The following is a 19,591-nucleotide window of genomic DNA, read 5'->3' as shown; positions in this document are numbered from 1 at the left end:
CCCCGGCGATCTGACATCTTATCCCCTATCCTTTGGATAGGGGATAAGATGTCTAGGGGCGGAGTACCCCTTTAAAGATGCAGGGTTTTTCAGTTTTTGCCTTTTCATTTATTCCTCATCACCTTCTAAAAATCATAACACATTTTGCACATACAGACTCATATGAGGATATTTTTTTTGCGCCACCAATTGTACTTTTTAATGACTTCAATCATTTCACCACAAAACCAGAAAAAAATTATTTGTGGGGCAAAATTAAAAAAGAAAATGGAATTTTATAAATTTTGGGGGCTTCTGATTCTATGCAGTACACTTTTCGGTAAAAATGACACCATATCTTTAGGATACCTAATTCATATAGGTTTTATTTTATTTTACTACTTATATTTTTTTTTTAACTACGTGCACCAAAATTAGTATGTGTAAAATTTTCATTTTCTGACCCCTATAACTTTTTTACTTTTCCTTTTTTACTTTACCTACACTTATGTCAAACATACATCACAGACATGATATAAAATAAGCCTTAAAGGGGTACTCCGGTGCTTAGACATCTTATCCCCTATCCAAAGGATAGGGGATAAGATGCCTGATTGTGGGGGTGCCGCGGGGTGCCGCGTGCAAGATCACCGGGGTCCCCAGCGGCGGGACTCCTATGATCATGCATCTTATCCCCTATCCTTTGGATAGGGGATAAGATGTCTAAGCACCGGAGTACCCCTTTAAATCATTCTATCATTAATGACAGTACTGGATGTGTGTGAAAAACATATGTTATATTAATTGCCCCAAGGAAACTAGACTATATAGGACAGATCACAGTACCAAATTTACTCACATACTCACTTAATAACCGCTTGCAACTTGTCACACAGGACGGAAAGGACAGATACGACATCATCACAGAGAGACTCAACGGATGGTCCAGATTCTAGGTTATAGGTGAAAGCATCAATAAATGACAAGAATGTAATAATATACACTTTACTATTCATTGTCTATACTGCTCTGTGCAGCATCAGGTTGTCAATGAAATACAGGAAAATCTTTATGTGTATGGTGGAAATGTATTGAAGACTGGCATTGTTTCGAGGTGCTGACCTCTTAAAGGGAGTAGGTCACTTAGATAACCAGTACATCGTTACATATGTGAGCATTGTGACTAACATCACCTTTATTACACTTGCTTTTGCTGAAATTCTCATAAAAATGCTTTTTATTGCTGCTCTAAAGGTGTGTAGCCAAGGTACTAAGGTGCTCTATGCTGTATCATCTACATCGCTCTCTCCCTCTTTGATTGACAGACAGGGCTCTTTGAGGTCTAGTGCACTCAACGTGACGTGGAGAGGCAGTGAAGCTACCGCTGAAGCCGACAAGCTCGCCACAATGTGAAGGATTTCAGCAGGACTCGTCTTGTCTGTCGATCAAAGAGGGAAAGGACGGTGTAGGAAAGTGAGGAGAGGCATTATAGCACGTGGCACTTCATTATCTTAGCCACGCCTCTTTGACATTTCAGGGCAGTAATAAATAGCAATTTTTAAAGAACTGCAGCAACAGAAAATGAAATAAAATTTGTCACATTGCTTCCATAGCTATGTAACCATGTCAGCAGTTTGGTACAGGTTTTTTGGGCTCATAGAGTACAGTACACTGCAATACTCTTATTACAGAGTCAGCAGCCTTTACCTGCAAGGTATGGAGTGGGCCAATCTAAGCATTAATATTTATGGAGACATAAGAGGTAATAGCAATCATTCTGTCACACTGTTGGCCCCATTTGATCCCAGCTATGTCATCTGTATAGCCAGCGTTAAGGTGATTTTCCACAGAAGACCAGTATGATTTATGCAGTTTATCATTGAAAGCAATTTTTTGTTGTGGCAATATATTGTATCCTACCATAACCATCCCTAGAAATTATAGGTACATTGGTGGATAAATATATAGGTATAACTCAGTACACTATCACTGATATACTAGGTAACATTCACAAACCTTGGCTTCGGAATTCCAAAAGAGCTTCATGGATTTCTCTATTCTGTGAAAGTTAACAATGATATTTTAGAAGTCCTGTAGAAATTCATTCATTACAATAAAATAAGACACAGAAGACATTACAGGCACAATCTCCTGTGGATACAGATACAAAAACCGAAAATCTCACCCAATAAATAACAATAACATTATAAAGAATACATTTATAGTATTGAAAATTGATGTCAATAATCCTGGCAGCAGAGTTGGATTGAGATAATCATTTCTCTTAATCCAACTCTTTGTATTGAAACAAAGAATATCCATACTAACAGGCGTATGGGCAAGGTGTCTGCTAGATCACAAAGAGCCAAAGGCCTGGAAACCTTTTCTTTTCCGAAAATGTGTGGGTGTGAATAGTTAACATACAGTGGTAGCAGAAGGCATTTGTGTGCGCTAAAGTCATTAGAAATAACAAATACTTCTCTTACACAGGAGAGCTTTGCAAGATATTAATAATAAATAGTATGTTTTTTTTTTTTCATTTCTTCCTTAAAGGTTTTTTTTGGGCTGATCTTTTTTATGACTTACTTTTTGGATAGGTTATTAATGTCAGATTGGTGGGGGTCTAACACCAGGCCCCCTGCCAATCAGTTGCAGCACCTGTATATGCAGAAAACAGCAGACAGCGCCATACATTGTGCAGTGCCACTCGGGTCTCATTCATTTCAATGGGATTAAGTTGCATTAACCTATCTTGGCTTCTTAAAGGGGTACTCCACTGGCCAGCATTCTGAACATTTAGTTCCGATTGCTGTGTGCGCGCTGCAGGGGTCGGCCCCGACCCCTCGTGATGTCATGCCATGCCCCCTCAATGCAAGTCTATGGGAGGGGGCTGCTAACTCCAAACTCCTTACAATTATATTATGTAAGGAGACAGCGTGCATACAAACAAATCCCTATGCTATGAACAACACAGTACAACTAATCTATAGAAACACAAAAAAGCAAGTGGCCATACACCTCAGGGGATGTCAGTCTAATCTGTATGGTCACATAGAAGGGAAGGTTGGGTGGGCATATCGGTGCTCCGAGAAACACAGACACGTCTCTAGTGCACCAAAGAGCTAATTTGCATATTGAATAAAATGCTTTTAGCCGACCAACGTGGCAGCACGTTAAAATCCTAAAGAAAGCATTCATTACACAATGACATCCTCTATTCAGCAAAGCTGGTGGTCGACTCCTTTTAAGAAGTTCTCATTTAGTATAATAAAAATAGATAAATAAATAATTAGATAAGTAAATAAATAGATGGATTAGTAGATTTCTTTTTTCCTATAATGTTTCTACAAAAAATGTGATTGTGATGTACTGTGTGCTGCTCTAGGAAGTGCAGTATAATGAAGCGCGCGCGAGATCTCTGCCACTGTTTAAAGCACAGATTTCGCCTATGGAAAATACAAGACATAAAACAACCTGACTTCTCACCGGGCTGTCCTGCTTTTGGCGCAATTGTAATGTCAAGTCACTTAACATCTGGCTGAGTGTGGCCCGTACAGCCGTGTTTATGCTCCGTTGATGACAGCTTGAAACATAGGTTTCAATGCAGATCTGAATGGGAAAGGGAAAAAATATTATTGTGATAATCCATTTACAAAGGTATGATTGAATGCAGGATCCCCATTTCACCCCTATAACTAATGGCAGAGATGCGAGTCCGTCTACTAGTAGCCGCTAAATTGGTACCAAAATTTCTTATGATCATTACTTCACAACATTTGTAACAAAGTATAGGAAGAGACAATGAATTATGAATAAGTGTACTTTAATTAATATCTTAGAATCAATAGATCTGCTTATCCGCCATAACTTACCTCAGCAATCTTCAGTACTGAGCTACCATTCAGCTCAAAAGTAGATGTATACGTGATGCAGAGTAAAACCTACAAACAATATAGATAGATTATTCAGCATTCATTAGGATTTATTACACATCTGATAACAGATAAACAAGAAGATCTCCGCCATTACAGCTCCTGTAGACAAAGTCATTCATTTTTGCAGATTTGGGAAAGATATATCTACATGGTTATATAGACTTTGCTTCCATTATATTGCTGCATTGCATGGCAGACTGCCTATGTACGAGTACAGGGAAAACAGGCAACAGACTTTTATAATGGCGATTTTTGATTCCAGGTGAAAATGTTCTGATAATGTGACATATTGCAGTCAGAATAACCATATATATATATATATACACACAGTGGTCCCTCAACATACGATGGTAATTCATTCCACACGACCCATCGTTTGTCGAATCCATGGTATGTTGAGGGATTCGTGCAATGTAAAAAGTGCATTTAAATCTCACCTGTCCCTGCCGCTCCGAACCGCGTCCTCGCCGCTCCCGATGCTGTCCCAGGGGCTCCCGATGCTGTCCCGCTGCTCCGGCGTCTTCTTCGGGATCCTCTGGCTTCTTCCGCATCTTCTCCGGCGTCCGGGCCTCGCTTTCTGGTGACGTTATTACGTTGGTGCGCCGGGACGGCATGCGCAGTGACGTAATAAAGCGAGGCCTGGATCCCGGAGAAGATGCAGAAGACGCCGGAGGATCGCGAAGTGGACCCGGAGCAGCTTAAGCATTTTGCGCTGTCGGATAGCAGTGAATGCAATGGCCCCAACATATAAAAGCATCGTATGTCGATGCTGACAACGACATGCGATGGCCTCTGAGAGGCCATATAATGTCGATTTGATCATATGTCGGGGCCATCGCATGTCGGGGGGGGGGGTTACTATATATATATATATATATATATATATATATATATATATATATATATAAAATCAACTGGCTTCAGAAAGTTAAACAGATTTGTAAATTATTTCTATTAAAAAATCTTAATCCTTTCAGTACTTATGAGCTGCTGAAGTTGAGTTGTTGTTTTCTGTCTAAGTGCTCCCTGATGACACCTGTCTCGGGAACTGTCCAGAGAAGAAGCAAATCCCCATAGCAATCCTATTCTGCTCTGTGCAGTTCCCGAGACAGACAGAGATGTCAGCAGAGAGCACTGTTGTCAGACAGAAAAGAACAACTCAACTTCAGCAGCTGATAATTATTAGAAGGATTAAGATTTTTTAATAGAAGTAATTTACAAATCCGTTTAACTTTCTGGAGCCAGTTGATATATAAAAAAAATTTTTTTTCCTGGAATACCCCTTTAAGGGAAAACAAAAGCAGTTTTAACCACTTCTGTCTTCTGTAGATTTACATATATAGTTATTCCACTAGCTATTGAATGTGTAAAGTTATTCTATACATCCTTTATTTAATTTTAAAGGGGTACTCCACTGCCCCAGGGTTCGGAACATTTTGTTCTGAACGCTGGGTGCAGGCTGCAGGGGTCATGCCATCACAGCCACGCCCTTATGATGTCACGTCACACCCCTCAATGCAAGTCTATGAGAGGGGGCAGTGGAGTACCCCTTTAACTAAAAGCTTCCCTTATCTGCTGTTTTGTGATGGTATACTACTGCCAGATTTATACTTTCATACCTTTGTAAGTCAGTAAAAGTCAATGGACCCTTTTATTTATGTTCCATCTGATCACTAAGGGCAGAGTGGCAGTAAATCAGTAAGGAAAGGTTGCCATGGTGTGTGGTGGCGTAGCAGACGTGAGAGACTTTATCACTGCTGAAGGCTGATAAGTGAGATTCATAGCAGATGTTATGGCCAGGAGGGAACTAACCTTTAAGGGTAGGTTCACACGTATCTGCTGCATATTTTCTGCAGCTGATTTTGCTACCTATTGAAAGTAATGGGTAGCAAAATCAGCTGCACAAAATATGCAGCAAAAATATACAGGGGATCCTGTACGTGTGAACATACCCTGATGGTAGATATTTAGTAAGGATCTACTCAGAAGATTAAGGGTGAATTTGCACGTACCGTAGTCTGCGCAAATTTTATACGTTGGATTTGAAGCTGCAGATTTTAGTGTAAACTCAATGACTGTGCATCGAATATCCGCAGGATACTGTGTGAGTTCACCCTAAAAGAGGATGAGCGTGATCTCCTAGAGCTAATGCTAAGACCCATCTTTCTACAGGCCAGTGGATTGTAGACTGTTTCAATAACATGTTCATCAAGGGTCTTTGCATCATATAGAATTTTCAGATCTTCAGAACTTGGACCACAAGGGGACCTAACACACAGGCTTGATTTACATAACACAATGCTATGTGACTACTGTATATGACTAATGCTATATGACTATGGGTCTTATTAAACTCATTTAGGATCTAACCTCAAAAAAGCAAATAAGGCCAAATTAGGACCTCTTAGGTCAACTGAGTGTTTACAATCCACTATGCAGGAAGACTAGAGTGCTGCCAATACACAGGATTGAACTACCCACTTACTGGGTGAACCACCAGCTGAAAAGATTTGGGGAACACTTGCATGTGTTCCCAGACGATTCAGACTTGGGCTTTGATAAAGTCTTGGTCACTGTGACAGAAAGCCTACTAGAGTTTGCTAGTCCTGAGAAAGTCATCTAAAGGAGTTAGGAAAAATCATGACTTCTTTGATCCACATGGTATAAAGGCTATTACTGTGGCCTGGTCTTGCCTTATCAATAGGCACATGCTTGAAGTTCTTTGATTTAGAGGTTATTTTCCCTGATCTATTAGACCCAGAACTCAGAGGGTCAATGAGGGTTGAAATGAAGGCTCTCAGAGGAGACGGCTCTCAAGTGGTCAATTTTGAGTTCTGCTCGTCAAGAAAGCCCTGACGGACGCAAGGAAAGAGAACATTTAAACTAATATTAATCTGTTTTCTCTTAGCCCCAGCACAAGCTTCTGCCTTGGTGAGGTTACTTTATAATAAACACAAGGTGTCGGGGGCTAGACGTCCTGTCATAGGGTGGGGGCACTGGTAAATTAACAATTCCATCTGTCCTACCAGTAGGCATTGACAAGGAAAGTTATGTTTCATGGTTTCTTGTGTGGCCATTATCCTGCCTAAGGATCTTTTCTGATTTAGTATAAAAAGCAATGGTCTTTTAACCTTAAAGACCCGTTTTTTTTATTTTTTTTTTTCGTTTTTGCACTTTCGTTTTTTCCTCCTTACTTTATAAAAATCATAACTCTTTCAATTTTGCACCTAAAAATTCATATGATGGCTTATTTTTTGCACCACCAATTCTACTTTGCAGTGACGTCAGTCATTTTACCCAAAAATCTACGGCAAAACAGAAAAAAAAAAATCATTGTGCGACAAAATTGAAGAAAAAACACAATGTTGTCAATTTTGGGGGCTTCCGTTTCTACACAGTACATTTTTTGGTAAAAATGACACCTTCTCTTTATTCTGTAGGTCCATACGATTAAAATGATCCCCTAGATTTGATTTTGTCTTATTTCTGAAAAAAAATCATAACTACATGCAGGAAAATTTATATGTTTAAAATTGTCATCTTCTGACCCCTATAACTTTTTTATTTTTCCGCGTATGGGGCGGTATGAGGGCTCATTTTTTGCACCGTGATCTGATGGTTTTTAGCGGTACCATTTTTTGTATTGATCAGATTTATTCATTTTTTCATGATATAAAAAGTGACCAAAAATAGACTGTTTTGAACTTTGGAATTTTTTTGCGCGTACGCCATTGACCGTGCAGTTAAATTAATGATATATTTTTTATAACTCGGACAATTTTATTTTTATTTACGCAGTTTTTTTTTTAAATGGGAAAAGAGGGGTGAGTCAAACTTTTATTAGGGAATGATCTTTAAATGATCTTTATTCACTTTTTTTTGCAGTGTTATAGCTCCCATAGGGGGCTATAACACTGCACACACTGATCTTTTACATTGATCACTGGTTTCTCATAGGAAACCAGTGATCGATGATTCTGCCGCTTGACTGCTCATGCCTGGATCTGCACTGAGCAGTCATTCGGCGATTGGACACCAGGAGGCAAGGTAAGAGACCCTCCTCATGTCCTACAGCTGTTCGGGATGCTGCTATTTCACCTCGGCGATCCTGAACGGCCCCCTGAGCTAACCGGCATTAGTTTAGTTTCACTTTAGACGCGGCGATCAACTTTGAAAGCCGCATCTAAAGGGTTAATAGCGTGTGGCACCGCAATCAGTGCCGCATGTTATTAGCCACGGGTCCCGGCCATTGCTAGGTGCCGGGCTAGACCCGCTATGACGCACGCAGTAGCCCCGTGTTATAGAACGGGAGCGGACTCATGACGTATGGGTATGTCATGGGTCCTTAAGAGGTTAAAAAATATGATTGTAGCAAAGATTTACTTTATTGTTATATAAAACACTATTGCTGACCAAATACACCCCTTCATGGCAACAGTATTCCCTAATGGCAGTGGCCTCCTCCAGCTGGATAATGTGCACTGCTATGCTTTTGAGTAGAGATGAGCGAACTTACAGTAAATTCGATTCGTCACGAACTTCTCGGCTCGGCAGTTGATGACTTATCCTGCGTAAATTAGTTCAGCCTTCAGGTGCTCCGGTGGGCTGGAAAAAGTGGATACATTCCTAGGAAAGAGTCTCCTAGGACTGTATCCACCTTTTCCAGCCCACGGGAGCACCTGAAAGCTGAACTAATTTATGCAGGAAAAGTAATTAACTGCCGAGCCGAGAAGTTTGTGACAAATCAAATTTACTGTAAGTTCGCTCATCTCTACTTTTGAGCCCTGCCATTAAAATGTATACGTTATGAAGCAGACCAAACAAAGTCACCAGCAGACTATACGATTAAAGGGGTACTCCGCTGCTCAGCGTTTGGAACAAAATGTTCTGAATGCTTAAAGCCGGCGCCGGGAGCTCATGACGTCATAGCCCCGCACCCCCATGATGTCACCCCCTGCCCCCCTCAATGCAAGTCTATGAGAGGGGGTGTGACATCATGAGGAGGCGGGGCTATGTATTCGGAACATTTTGTTCCAAACGCTGAGCAGCAGAGTACCCCTTTAAGTCTATGGGTGCTCTGCTGGTATGCTGTGGTATATGTCTGAATATCTTTTTGAACATATTTCAAAGTATTCCCGCAGTGTAGCCCCAAAATGTACCCTGTGAATGGGGCCTAAGAAGTCCTAAAGGATTTGATATCCCTGACCTGCATGCTAAATAAAAGTAAAGGCATTCAATTGCTGAGCGCCACAAGCTTCTATGTTCTCATACCGCTTTCAAATATGCACGGCATGGTGTGAACTATACAGGTAACCTAAAGGACAATCCAGGCAAAACACAACTGTGCAAGGCCGGACAGGGCAGTGCATGCCACAGGGGTTCACAGAGAGAATGCCTATATCATGCACCGCATACTAAATACAGTGATCCCTCAACTTACAATGGCCTCAACATACAATAGTTTCAACATACAATGGTCTTTTCTGGACCATTGTAATTTGAAACCAGACTCAACATACAATGCTATGGAATCTGCGAAACGTGTCAATGGCTGGAAGAACTGACCAATCAGAATGGACATTCACTGGTAAAACCCCTGTATTACTGAACTGTATGCACTGACTGGTGTCTGGTAGAGCCCCCTACAGTACAGGAAGGTATTACATGTTCTGTACTCTTTACCTGTGCCAGAGTTAGCTGCTTCTTTGGATATCAGGTGAGGGCGGCTCCATTTAAAATTTTTTAGGACATTGCGTGTTCTGTATAGGACCCTGAAGAAGCATCTTTCCTCTACATAGACCAGTGTTTCCCAAAGAGGGTGCCTCCAGCTGTTGCAAAACTACAACTCCCAGCATGCCCGGACAGCCTTCGGCTGTCCGGGCATGCTGGGAGTTGTAGTTTTGCAACAGCTGGAGGCACCCTCTTTGGGAAACACTGAAACAGACAGTGATTTACAGCTCCCAGCAGATCTGTATTACTTTTATATGTAAGGATTTGCTTTATCTATATTAGTTATCTACTTATTTATCTTTAATCCTTACTTTTTCCTATTTTTGGATGACATTTTGGTGGCTTCAGAACCAATTACCAGGTTTCCATAGAGTTCTGGTCTCAACATACAATGGTTTCAACATACAATGGTCGTCCCGGAACCGATTAATATTGTAACTTGAGGGACCACTGTACTACATTGGACCAGAAACGCCTTCAATGTTTTGTTTGTGTTACAGGTAATGTCAAAATGGATTAAAATAAAAGATACTTGCAGATCTGCTTAATAATTTAGTCATCTGCCATGAACATGGGAAGTTTGTAGGTTCCCGGACACAGTAAAGAACACTGTGCTGCTGCTGAGGGATATCCGCAGTGTTTGTGTATAGGTTTTCTGCCAGTAACACCTATTAAAGTCATCTGCTGAGCCAACCATACAGAAGACATCTGTCATATGACCACATAGAAACCAGAATAACCTGTCGGGTCTAAGTACACTATGTGGGCTCGCTGATTTGCACAGTTCATTTTCTAGCCTCAGGTATACTGTATATATTTATCTGGTTTCCTCGTTTTAGAATCTAAAGTGTCATTCGTACAACGGGAAAAAAAAAATAAATACCTTCTGCACTTTTCCTAATGTTGCATTAGTGTTTACGGTGACTAATCTTTACATTAAGACCATAGACATAAGTGGTGTACACGTGCACCTTAGTAACAGAGGATCAGTTGTGCTTTTTTGCTTTCTTTTAAAGGGGTACTCCACTGGAAAATATTTTTTTTTTAAATCAACTGGTGCCAGAAAGTTAAACAGATTTGTAAATTACTTCTATTAAAAAATCTTAATCATTCCAGTACTTATTAGCTTCTGTTATGGTCCACAGGAAGTGCTTTTCTTTTGGTATTCCCTTTCTGCCTGACCACAGTGCTCTCTGCTGACACCTCTGTCCATTTTAGGAACTGTCCAGAGCAGGATAGGTTTTCTATGGGGATTTGCTCCTACTCTGGACAGTTCCTAAAATGGGCAGAGGTGTCAGCAGAGAGCACTGTGGTCAGGCAGAAAGGAAATTCAAAAAGAAAAGAACTTCCTGTGGATCAAAACAGTAGCTGATCTGATAAGTACTGGAAGGATAAAGATTTTTTAATATAAATAATTTTCAAATCTGTTTAACTTTCTGGCACCAGTTGATAAAAAAAAAGTTTTCCAGTGGAGTACCCCTTTAAACCCTTGGAATCTCGGACGCTGTTTATCTTGAGATCCCAAATTTATGGGGTTTTTTTTATGTCTGTATTCGGCTGTCTTATTTTTCTTTCTATTCTTTGTTCAATGTAGCTGTATAATGCTTTTTTTTCTACAGGAAGAGTCGCATTTAAAGGGGTACTCCGCTGCTTAGCGTTTGGAACAAACTGTTGGAGCTCGTGACATCATAGCCCCACCCCCTCATGACGTCACGCCCCGCCCCCTCAATGCAAGTCTGTGACACAACCCACCCTATAGACTTGCATTGAGGGTGCGGGGGCGTGACGTCCTGAGGGGGTGTGGGCTTGACGTCATGAGGGGGTGGGGCTATGATGTCATGAGCTCCCAGCGCCAGCTCCAGCGTTTGGAACAATTTGTTCCAAACGCTAAGAAGCGGAGTACCCCTTTAATGTAGGTTGCACATAAAGATCACAATTTAAATTCATATTAGTTTTTCTTTTTACAAAAAAATCTTGTGCAGTTTTCATTCCTATAATGCAATGAAAGGAGGTTCATACCTTGTGTTTCCCAACCAGGGTGCCTCCAGATGTTGCAAAACTACAACTCCAAGCATGCCTGGACAGCCTTTGGCAGCCTTTGGCTGTCCAGGCATTATGGGAGTTGTAGTTTTGCAACACCTGGAGGCACCCTGGTTGGGAAACACTGCCTTAGTCTCTCCCTTTGAATGCTGAAATCAGCCTTTATTCTAGAATTTAAAAAGGTTAAAAAGTTGACATCAGAGATTTCCCTGATCTTTTCCACAGAGCCTCCTAGAGACTGGCTATAAGTAACAGACTCCTGATCGTACAGGCACAGTAACAGCACAAGAAGTATGCTAGAAATAAAGACAAAAAAGACAACCGGGAGGCAGCGCCTCGTGTATTACCCTTGGCAGGTGAGGGAACCAAAAAGTATGCTGAATGTACACCCAGGACTTAAGTCAGGGTGGCCACTCACCTTAAAGCAGAAGAATTGCGCATATCACCCCTTGATTGGGGTACCAGATAGAGTTGGATGAGCTGCCGAGCCTGATGGTCACAGGAGCGTGTCAACGCCCTGTAGAAACTGGAATACTTGTGAGAAAAAAGACCAATGGATCCAAGCGCTGCTCTATCCAGGTATACACAGGATGCAGGTAAGTGTTCTTAATCAAGCAATTTTATTGAACAAAAAAAACAAAAAAACAAACAAAAGGATCATGACGCGTTTCGGGGTAAATTCCCCTTCCTCAGATGATCTAGGTGCTGCTACAACAAGCACCCTTTATATAATGGCAAGGTACAGGTCAGGAAGGGGTGGGCTGAATGTGATGTCACATCCAGTCCACTTACAAAAAACTTAATTTACATGTAGAAACAGCAGAAAATAATTATTGTCTAAAACATACAGGTGTGCGTTCGATTATGATAATAATATAACATCAATATAAACAGTACTAAGTGATATAACATGGGTGGAATCGGCAATGTGACAAACACATCCCAGTAGTGATTGTCCAAAACAAGGCTCAGTTGCGGGAGCTCTGACAAGGTAAACAACATAGCCAAGTGGCTGAAAATAAACATAAACAATGGCATCGGTCTATTGTAAGGCACTCCACTCGCAGCGCGCCGACATAGCAGTGACAGGAGTATCCACGGACGCGTTGCCAAGCAGACGTCTCTGAACGGAAAACAACCAATCACAAGACCAATCAAGGCGCAAAAAAGGTGCAAGCAGGGTTTATTTGCGCCTTTTGGGTTACACATTTCTGCTGATTTTGAGTTGCAATCCACTAATTTTGGCAATACACATGATATGGAAGGGTTTTATCAACTGCGCGTTTTTGTGAAAAGGCACAAAAAAGGCACAAAGCCACTGAAAAGTCTCTAAAACTTCACCAGCCCAGACTTAGCTTAGCTTTTTGGTGTACTGTATGTGAAGAGAGAAATTTCTGAAAATGTAACCTGCACAAATTGTATCAAATGCTCTGCGATCATTTAATAAATGTGGTGCGCCTACACATTACCAGCACACAAAAAGGTGTAGAAAAATGCTTCACTTACACCTACAATGATAAATGCCCCCCATAATGTACAAATCAGCCATTGACTCATGAACTAGCGCGTTGTGACGGTAATGTATCCGTCCGGGGTCATTATGACATTGAGAAGTACTTACTTTCATAACTTCCACTTGCAGATCTTCATGTAGAGATGGGGTCACTTTAACTGCGTTCAGCATTTGGTTAAGTAGCTGCCGCTCATCGGATTCTGTTTCCACGGATACAAATCTATCGTCAGCAAGAAGTTTCTATTAAAAAAAATAGCAGATAAGCAATGAGTCAGCTCTGAGGTCACTATCTCCGACTGCAACCCGTCATCTGAATCGAAATATATTCCTGTATTCTTTTCACATACTAATGTGATCCTTGGTCTACGGGAGAAGATGTAGTAAGACTGTTAAAAGGTTCTGCTAGGAATACATTTTTTTTTTTTTTTTTTTTTTTACATGTATCAGTTATGTGTAAGTATCATCAAAAATAGCAGTATAGTACTTTATAGTTGATTACAAACAAAGGCAAAACCTTTTCCTATAATTGTCTGATAGCAGGGTGGTTGTCTAAAGGGACCTACATACCAGAAGAACAGGGGTTGTATAGAAAAATGTTTTACCTACAAGATGGGCAGTGGCCACTACTATCAAGAGAAGATGTCAAATATCTTTCCTCCAATGTGCATATTAATCACATAATGAATGTGAACACAGAGTCATGCTTAGGCCATTAATAATGAGTATTCTGGATTTTATGACAAGACAAGAGACTCCTATTATGCAAATGTTTTTCTTTTACTACTGCAGCAGCAACCAATCACAGAACAAAAAGAAAAAATGTATGAATATGAATATGCAAATGAGGGATACCATATTGTCCAATCAGTAAACAGTATAGTCAATAAAACTGTTGTGCATAACTGTAACATCCTCTTTCTTGCTGCTGCTGCTAGTGGTAACACATGAGTTAAGCTATTACTGTTATTTATATACCCTTCTGTCTTCTATCTATCACATATATATATATATATATATATTTATATATATATATATATATCACCGTTATTAGTTATTTCCTATAGTTTTCTCATTTATTACATCACATACATATCTTTCCTTTAACCTATGTTATTATTCATATTACATACTGTGTTTTTATATAATCTCCACCTTATCTCCACCTTATTCGAAGTATTCGCTTATTTCAGCTTCATTTCACCGCTGATATATTCTTCTTTTCTGTATTCTCTTGTAATGACAAGCGCTGAGATCTTCAGCTGCTGCGTCATTACATCCAGGTCCTCTGCTCTGCGCGGGACCCTCCATGTGACGTCTTTATAATAAAGCTGGTTGTCAGTTGTTCTCGTTTGCGCCACTCCTACCCCTTAGCTGCTTCGCTGTCATCCGTCTCAGAGTCTGACAGGACGGCTGTGGCATAATTCTCCGCTCCTATATCGGCATTCTCCTTTTCACAAGCATTACATATGTATCTATGTATCCTTCTTACAGTATACATAAGTATTTATTATACAATATATTATATCTATATTTTATTATGATTTATTTATTCATATATATATTTAATATAATATATATGTAATTCATTATATATTTTAGACATATATATTTATTGTCCTTTTCCTTAGCTTTATTCAGATATTGTTATATATTACTGTCACATCAATCATTATGTCACATGAATCCCCCCCCCCCATCTCCTGTTCATGCTGAACAGGTTAATGATAATGCTCGCATTCAATCCATGGTGGATATATCGGTAAACAATGCCATTCAGTTAGCTAACTCTTCAAGAGTCCATATCTCATACCATTTCTATGTCTCTGGCTCAAGTTCCTCCTGTCATTTCCCTTCAGATTTTACCTACCACTCCATTGGACAGATATTGGACTGCTGATGATTCAGCTGCCAAGTGTAATAAATCCAGCAAAACATCTGGTAAAGTAACTCAAAAGAGGTGTGCGTCCCCTGCGTCGTTGCTATGCGCTGCACAGCGCGGCGCAATGACGAGTGACGTCACTCGTCATTGCGTCTCGCAGCGCATAGCAACGACGCAGGGGACGCACACCGGAGGCCTGAAGCAGCGCGGACCCGACCCTGGCAACAGGTAATTATTCTACCGGGGATAGGGGAGACAACGGGGCAGCGGCGTCGGCAATGGGTGCCGCTGCCCCTTCTCTCCCCCTGGCTATCGGCGCCGGCGATGGGGCAGCGACACCGATAGACAGGGGGAGAGAAGGGGCAGCGGCGCCGATGCGGGGTAAGAAACAATGTAGCAGGGTTTTTTACCCAAATATCCTTGGTAAAATGAGGGTGCCTGTTATAGGCCGATGCGTGGTATACCCCGATAAATACGGTAACCTTAACTTCAGAAACAAGAGAGGAACTTCTCTGGTGGCTATAACACATTCACGACTGGAATGGGAAGACCATCTTCAACTCCATGCCAGATCTTGTCATAGAAGCTGATGAGAGTCACATAGGATGGGGTGCTCGATGCAGTCCTCTCTCCACAGGAGGCAAATGGACTTCAGAGGACTGTATCCACCTTTTCCAGCCCACCGGAGCACCTGAAAGCTGAACTAATTTATGCAGGATAAGTCATCAACTGCCGAGCCGAGAAGCTTGTGACGAATCGAATCACTGTAACTTTGCTCATCTCTAGCCTTTATGTCGTTAGATGCTTCTTCCTCACAACTTCTCATTTCATACTTCTGCTTTCTTCCTCTACTCTAGCTAGATGGGTTAAACTTGCCATGTCTTTAGCGGGTATAGATACTTCTGTCTTCACTGCCCATTCCACTAGAGGAGCCATGTCCACCAAAGTTTTTCAATCTGGCGGAGCCTTATCTGATATTCTCAAGGCCGCTGATTGGTTCTCCAAATCTACTTTCCGTAATTTTTATTTCAGACCTGAATCTCATGTTTCTATAGTTCTTCTTTAATCTATTTTAAATGTTACTGCATTATATATATTTATTATTGATATATATTAAAAAGGGGAATTCCTGGCAAAAACATTTTATAAGATGTCTGATAACGGGGGTCCCGCCGCTGGGACCCCCCGCGATCTCCCTGCAGCACCTGCATTCTATGCGGAAGCTGCGTCTCCAGTTTTGGAAACCTCCAGGTTTCCGGGACTGGGGACAGGATGTCAGGCCACGCACCCTCCATGTGTGTGGGAGGGGGTGTGATGGCCATCACGCCCCCTGCCATATACATGAATGGAGGGGGCGTGGCGTGACGTCACGTCCCCTGTCCTGGAAACCTGGAGGTTTCCAAAACTGTAGACGCAGCTCCCGCATGGAATGTGGGTGCTGCAGGGAGATCGCGGGGGGGGGGGGGGGGACCGGGGGGGGGGGGACCCCCGCAATCAGACATCTTATCCCCTATCCTTTGGATAGAGAATAAAATGTTTTTGCCCAGAATACCCCTCCAAGCCTTGAACTTGCATAACAGGAGTCTCTTGTCTTGTCATGAAATTGAGGATTTTCCTAGCCTTGGTACTGGAAAATATAGATTTTATTAAAGACTAGTATTATCCCACCCATATAACCCAACCCTGTTTTATTTATTTTCAGTTTAAACGCCGGATGGTTTGTTTCTTCGTTGATTTCCGGACTACTTCTCAAAATCCTGTTCCAAACCCTTCAGATGTCACAGTTCCGCATCAAGAAAGAGGATGTTATGCACAACAGTTTTATGGACTATACTGTTTACTGATTGGACAATATTGTATCCCCATTTGCATATTCATATATTTTTTTCTTTCTGTTCTGTGATTGGTTGCTGCTTCTCGTCTCTTGTCTTTAATAAAATCTATATTTTCCAGAACCAAGGCTAGGAAAATATCCAATTCATTATGATAAATGGTATAAACAGCTCTCAATGATGGCACAACATGCCATAGTTTCACCTTTAGGAATGTTGCAAGTAAAGAAACTAAATTAGAGACTCAAATAAGAGCCATGTATACCTGTTGATCTCTGTATTGTTACCTGCATGCCAGCTAGTGCGTGTTGGGCCAACTTCATATTCTTTGACTCCAAAGCAAGTTGAAGGGGCAGAAGACATTTTTCCCTATTAAAAAAAATAATAATTTAAGATCTTGATAATAAAAACATTTTTTATATCAAATAGAGAAACCTTGAAGATAGAAGCCATTATTAGCTCCCTGCCAACTAACTGTTCAAGATGGTTTCAGGTAAAATATGTCACATGTGTCATATATTAACATAAGATACGAAGTGTATGGAAATCAGTACGACATTTGGCGAGAGAGGTGACAAGGCCACATCGTGACGCTATTAGGCAAAGGGTCATGAAGTGGGACATTCTTAGAAGAAAAGAGTTCTGGAGTGGGCCTGCGCAATCCTTCTCAGCTAGTTACAGGGATAGAATATGGATACAGGTCAGCTTGCCGCTTTGCATCGTGGGAAATATCAGGCCATGTTTACACACAAAAAAAATGGAAGCTGTTTGCCTGACTCTTGTTCTTTCGGCCAAAAAAAGAAACGTAGAGTAAAAAAATTGACATTTAGTCATATAATGAGAACCTGTGACCCTATATAACTGTTGGCAACACATTATATAGGATAAAATAAGCTCTCTCCATATCCTGATGTCCTCCAGGCAGTCAACGATAGTGAAGAAAATGCATTTTAAAAGTCTCATGCGCCATTTGGTAAGAAGGTGCAAGTAGTCATCGGGGCATGCAGGATCCTGCAATCCGGGCGGTAATCACTGTAACTTATGGTTATGTGATTGAGAGCAGACGTCACCGCTGTGTACTGAAATCTTGTGCAGGCCCAGAAGCTGGGCTATTCCTGTGCATGAAGGGGCTTCTGGGTTACTGAGATTTCAGTAAGGAGAGAACTAAGAAGTGAGGTCGGCAGTGCCCAGACTGTCAATCACACCGAAGTACAGCCTGGAGCACCGTGACTACTTTAGGCTCCTGCACTCCCCGATGACCTGCAACAACCAATTGCTGACGGCTTGCAGGATAGCAGGATATGGTGAAAAAGCTTATTTTACCCAATATAACCTGTTGCCAACAGTAATTTATTGTAAAACCTAATGACAGGTTCCCATTAAGGCTAAAAAAAGGTTTGATTTTACAGTACGTGGCCTTGTCTATCAAACAACAGAGATAAACCAGGACCACTCCCAGGAACATTATTTCAATAATTTGGTCTTTGTTTCTTTCTATAATTAAATAATAGTTCATTATTTACAGTGGAGCTGTCAGCAAGGAATCAGGAGTGTGAACATGGCCAGATAGGGCTGATCATTATGATTCAGGGCATTCCTTTTTTATTTCACTAGTCATCTCCAATGTCAAGAAATAAAAGGTTTAAAAGCCCAGGGGGCAGTGGGTAAGAAGCAAGGTAAGTCCAGCCCATGTCCTCTTTAACTCGTGGCTGTCAAACAGGATGGAAGATGCAAGTGGGCCATGGGGTGGTGATAAAGAGGACATAGGCTGGAAATATGAGAGCTCTTGCCATGCTGGGAAGCACCCCTTATATCCTGACTAATGAAAGGACTACTGAAATAAAAAATAAAAAAAAAAGGTATGCCCGGAATCTTGATGACTAGCCTTATCTAGCCATGGACTTATTTACATCCCTCTTTACCTACCGACAGATCCACCTTAACCCCTTCACGACCACGGACGTAAATGTACGTCCTGGCTTGGCGGGACTTCCCGCACCAGGACGTACATTTACGTCATGTGTATGACCGCGAGCATCGGAACGGTGACCGGCCCGTAATGGCCGACATCCGCGATCACGCGGATGTCCGCCATTAACCCCTCAGATGCCATGATCAACACAGATCACGGCATCTGCGGCATTGCGCTACTTTGATTGGATGATTGGATCACCCGCAGCACTGCCGCGAGGATCCGATCATCCAGCATGGCGGCCGGAGGTCCCCTCACCTGGCTCCGGCCGTCTCCCGGGGTCTTCTGCTCTGGTCTGCGATCGAGCAGACCAGAGCAGGAGATAGCCGATAATACTGAGCAGTACTGTGTCCTATGCATAGCACTGCTCAGTATTAGCAATTAAAGAATTGCTATAGGTAGTCCCCTATGGGGACATAAAAAGTGTAAAAAAAAAAAAAAGTTGAAAAGTGTAAAAATAAAAAGTAAAAAAAAAAGTGAAATATCCCCTCCTCCAATAAAAATGAAAATTGTCCGTTTTTCCCATTTTAACCCCAAAAAGCGTAAAATATTTTTTTTAATAAACATATTTGGTATCGCCGCGTGCGTAAATGTCCGAACTATCAAAATATAATGTTAATGATCCTGTACGGTGAATGGTGTAAATGTAAAAAATAAAAAAAATTCCAAAAATGCTGCTTTTTTGTCACATTTTATAAAAAAAAAAAATGA

The 19,591-nt window shown here is 41.3% G+C and overlaps 1 protein-coding gene across 1 annotated transcript in view; it reads right to left on the bottom strand.

The window, feature by feature from the left end:
* Window positions 1–19,591, bottom strand: part of ARFGEF3 (ARFGEF family member 3) — a 90,641-nt gene that overhangs the window by 65,155 nt on the left and 5,895 nt on the right. The window contains exons 3-8 of the mRNA XM_056566657.1: window positions 17,196–17,277; window positions 13,306–13,437; window positions 3,852–3,920; window positions 3,466–3,588; window positions 1,996–2,038; window positions 847–931 (exon numbers count right to left, since the gene is read on the bottom strand). Coding sequence (XP_056422632.1) covers window positions 847–931; window positions 1,996–2,038; window positions 3,466–3,588; window positions 3,852–3,920; window positions 13,306–13,437; window positions 17,196–17,277 — 534 coding nt within the window. The remainder of the gene's footprint in view (window positions 1–846; window positions 932–1,995; window positions 2,039–3,465; window positions 3,589–3,851; window positions 3,921–13,305; window positions 13,438–17,195; window positions 17,278–19,591) is intronic.

Source organism: Hyla sarda, chromosome 3 (genome assembly GCF_029499605.1).
Source record: "Hyla sarda isolate aHylSar1 chromosome 3, aHylSar1.hap1, whole genome shotgun sequence".
Classification (NCBI taxonomy): Eukaryota; Metazoa; Chordata; class Amphibia; order Anura; family Hylidae; genus Hyla; species Hyla sarda.
Note: the sequence above shows the minus strand (reverse complement) of the source record. Positions and strands in the feature narration are given on the sequence as shown.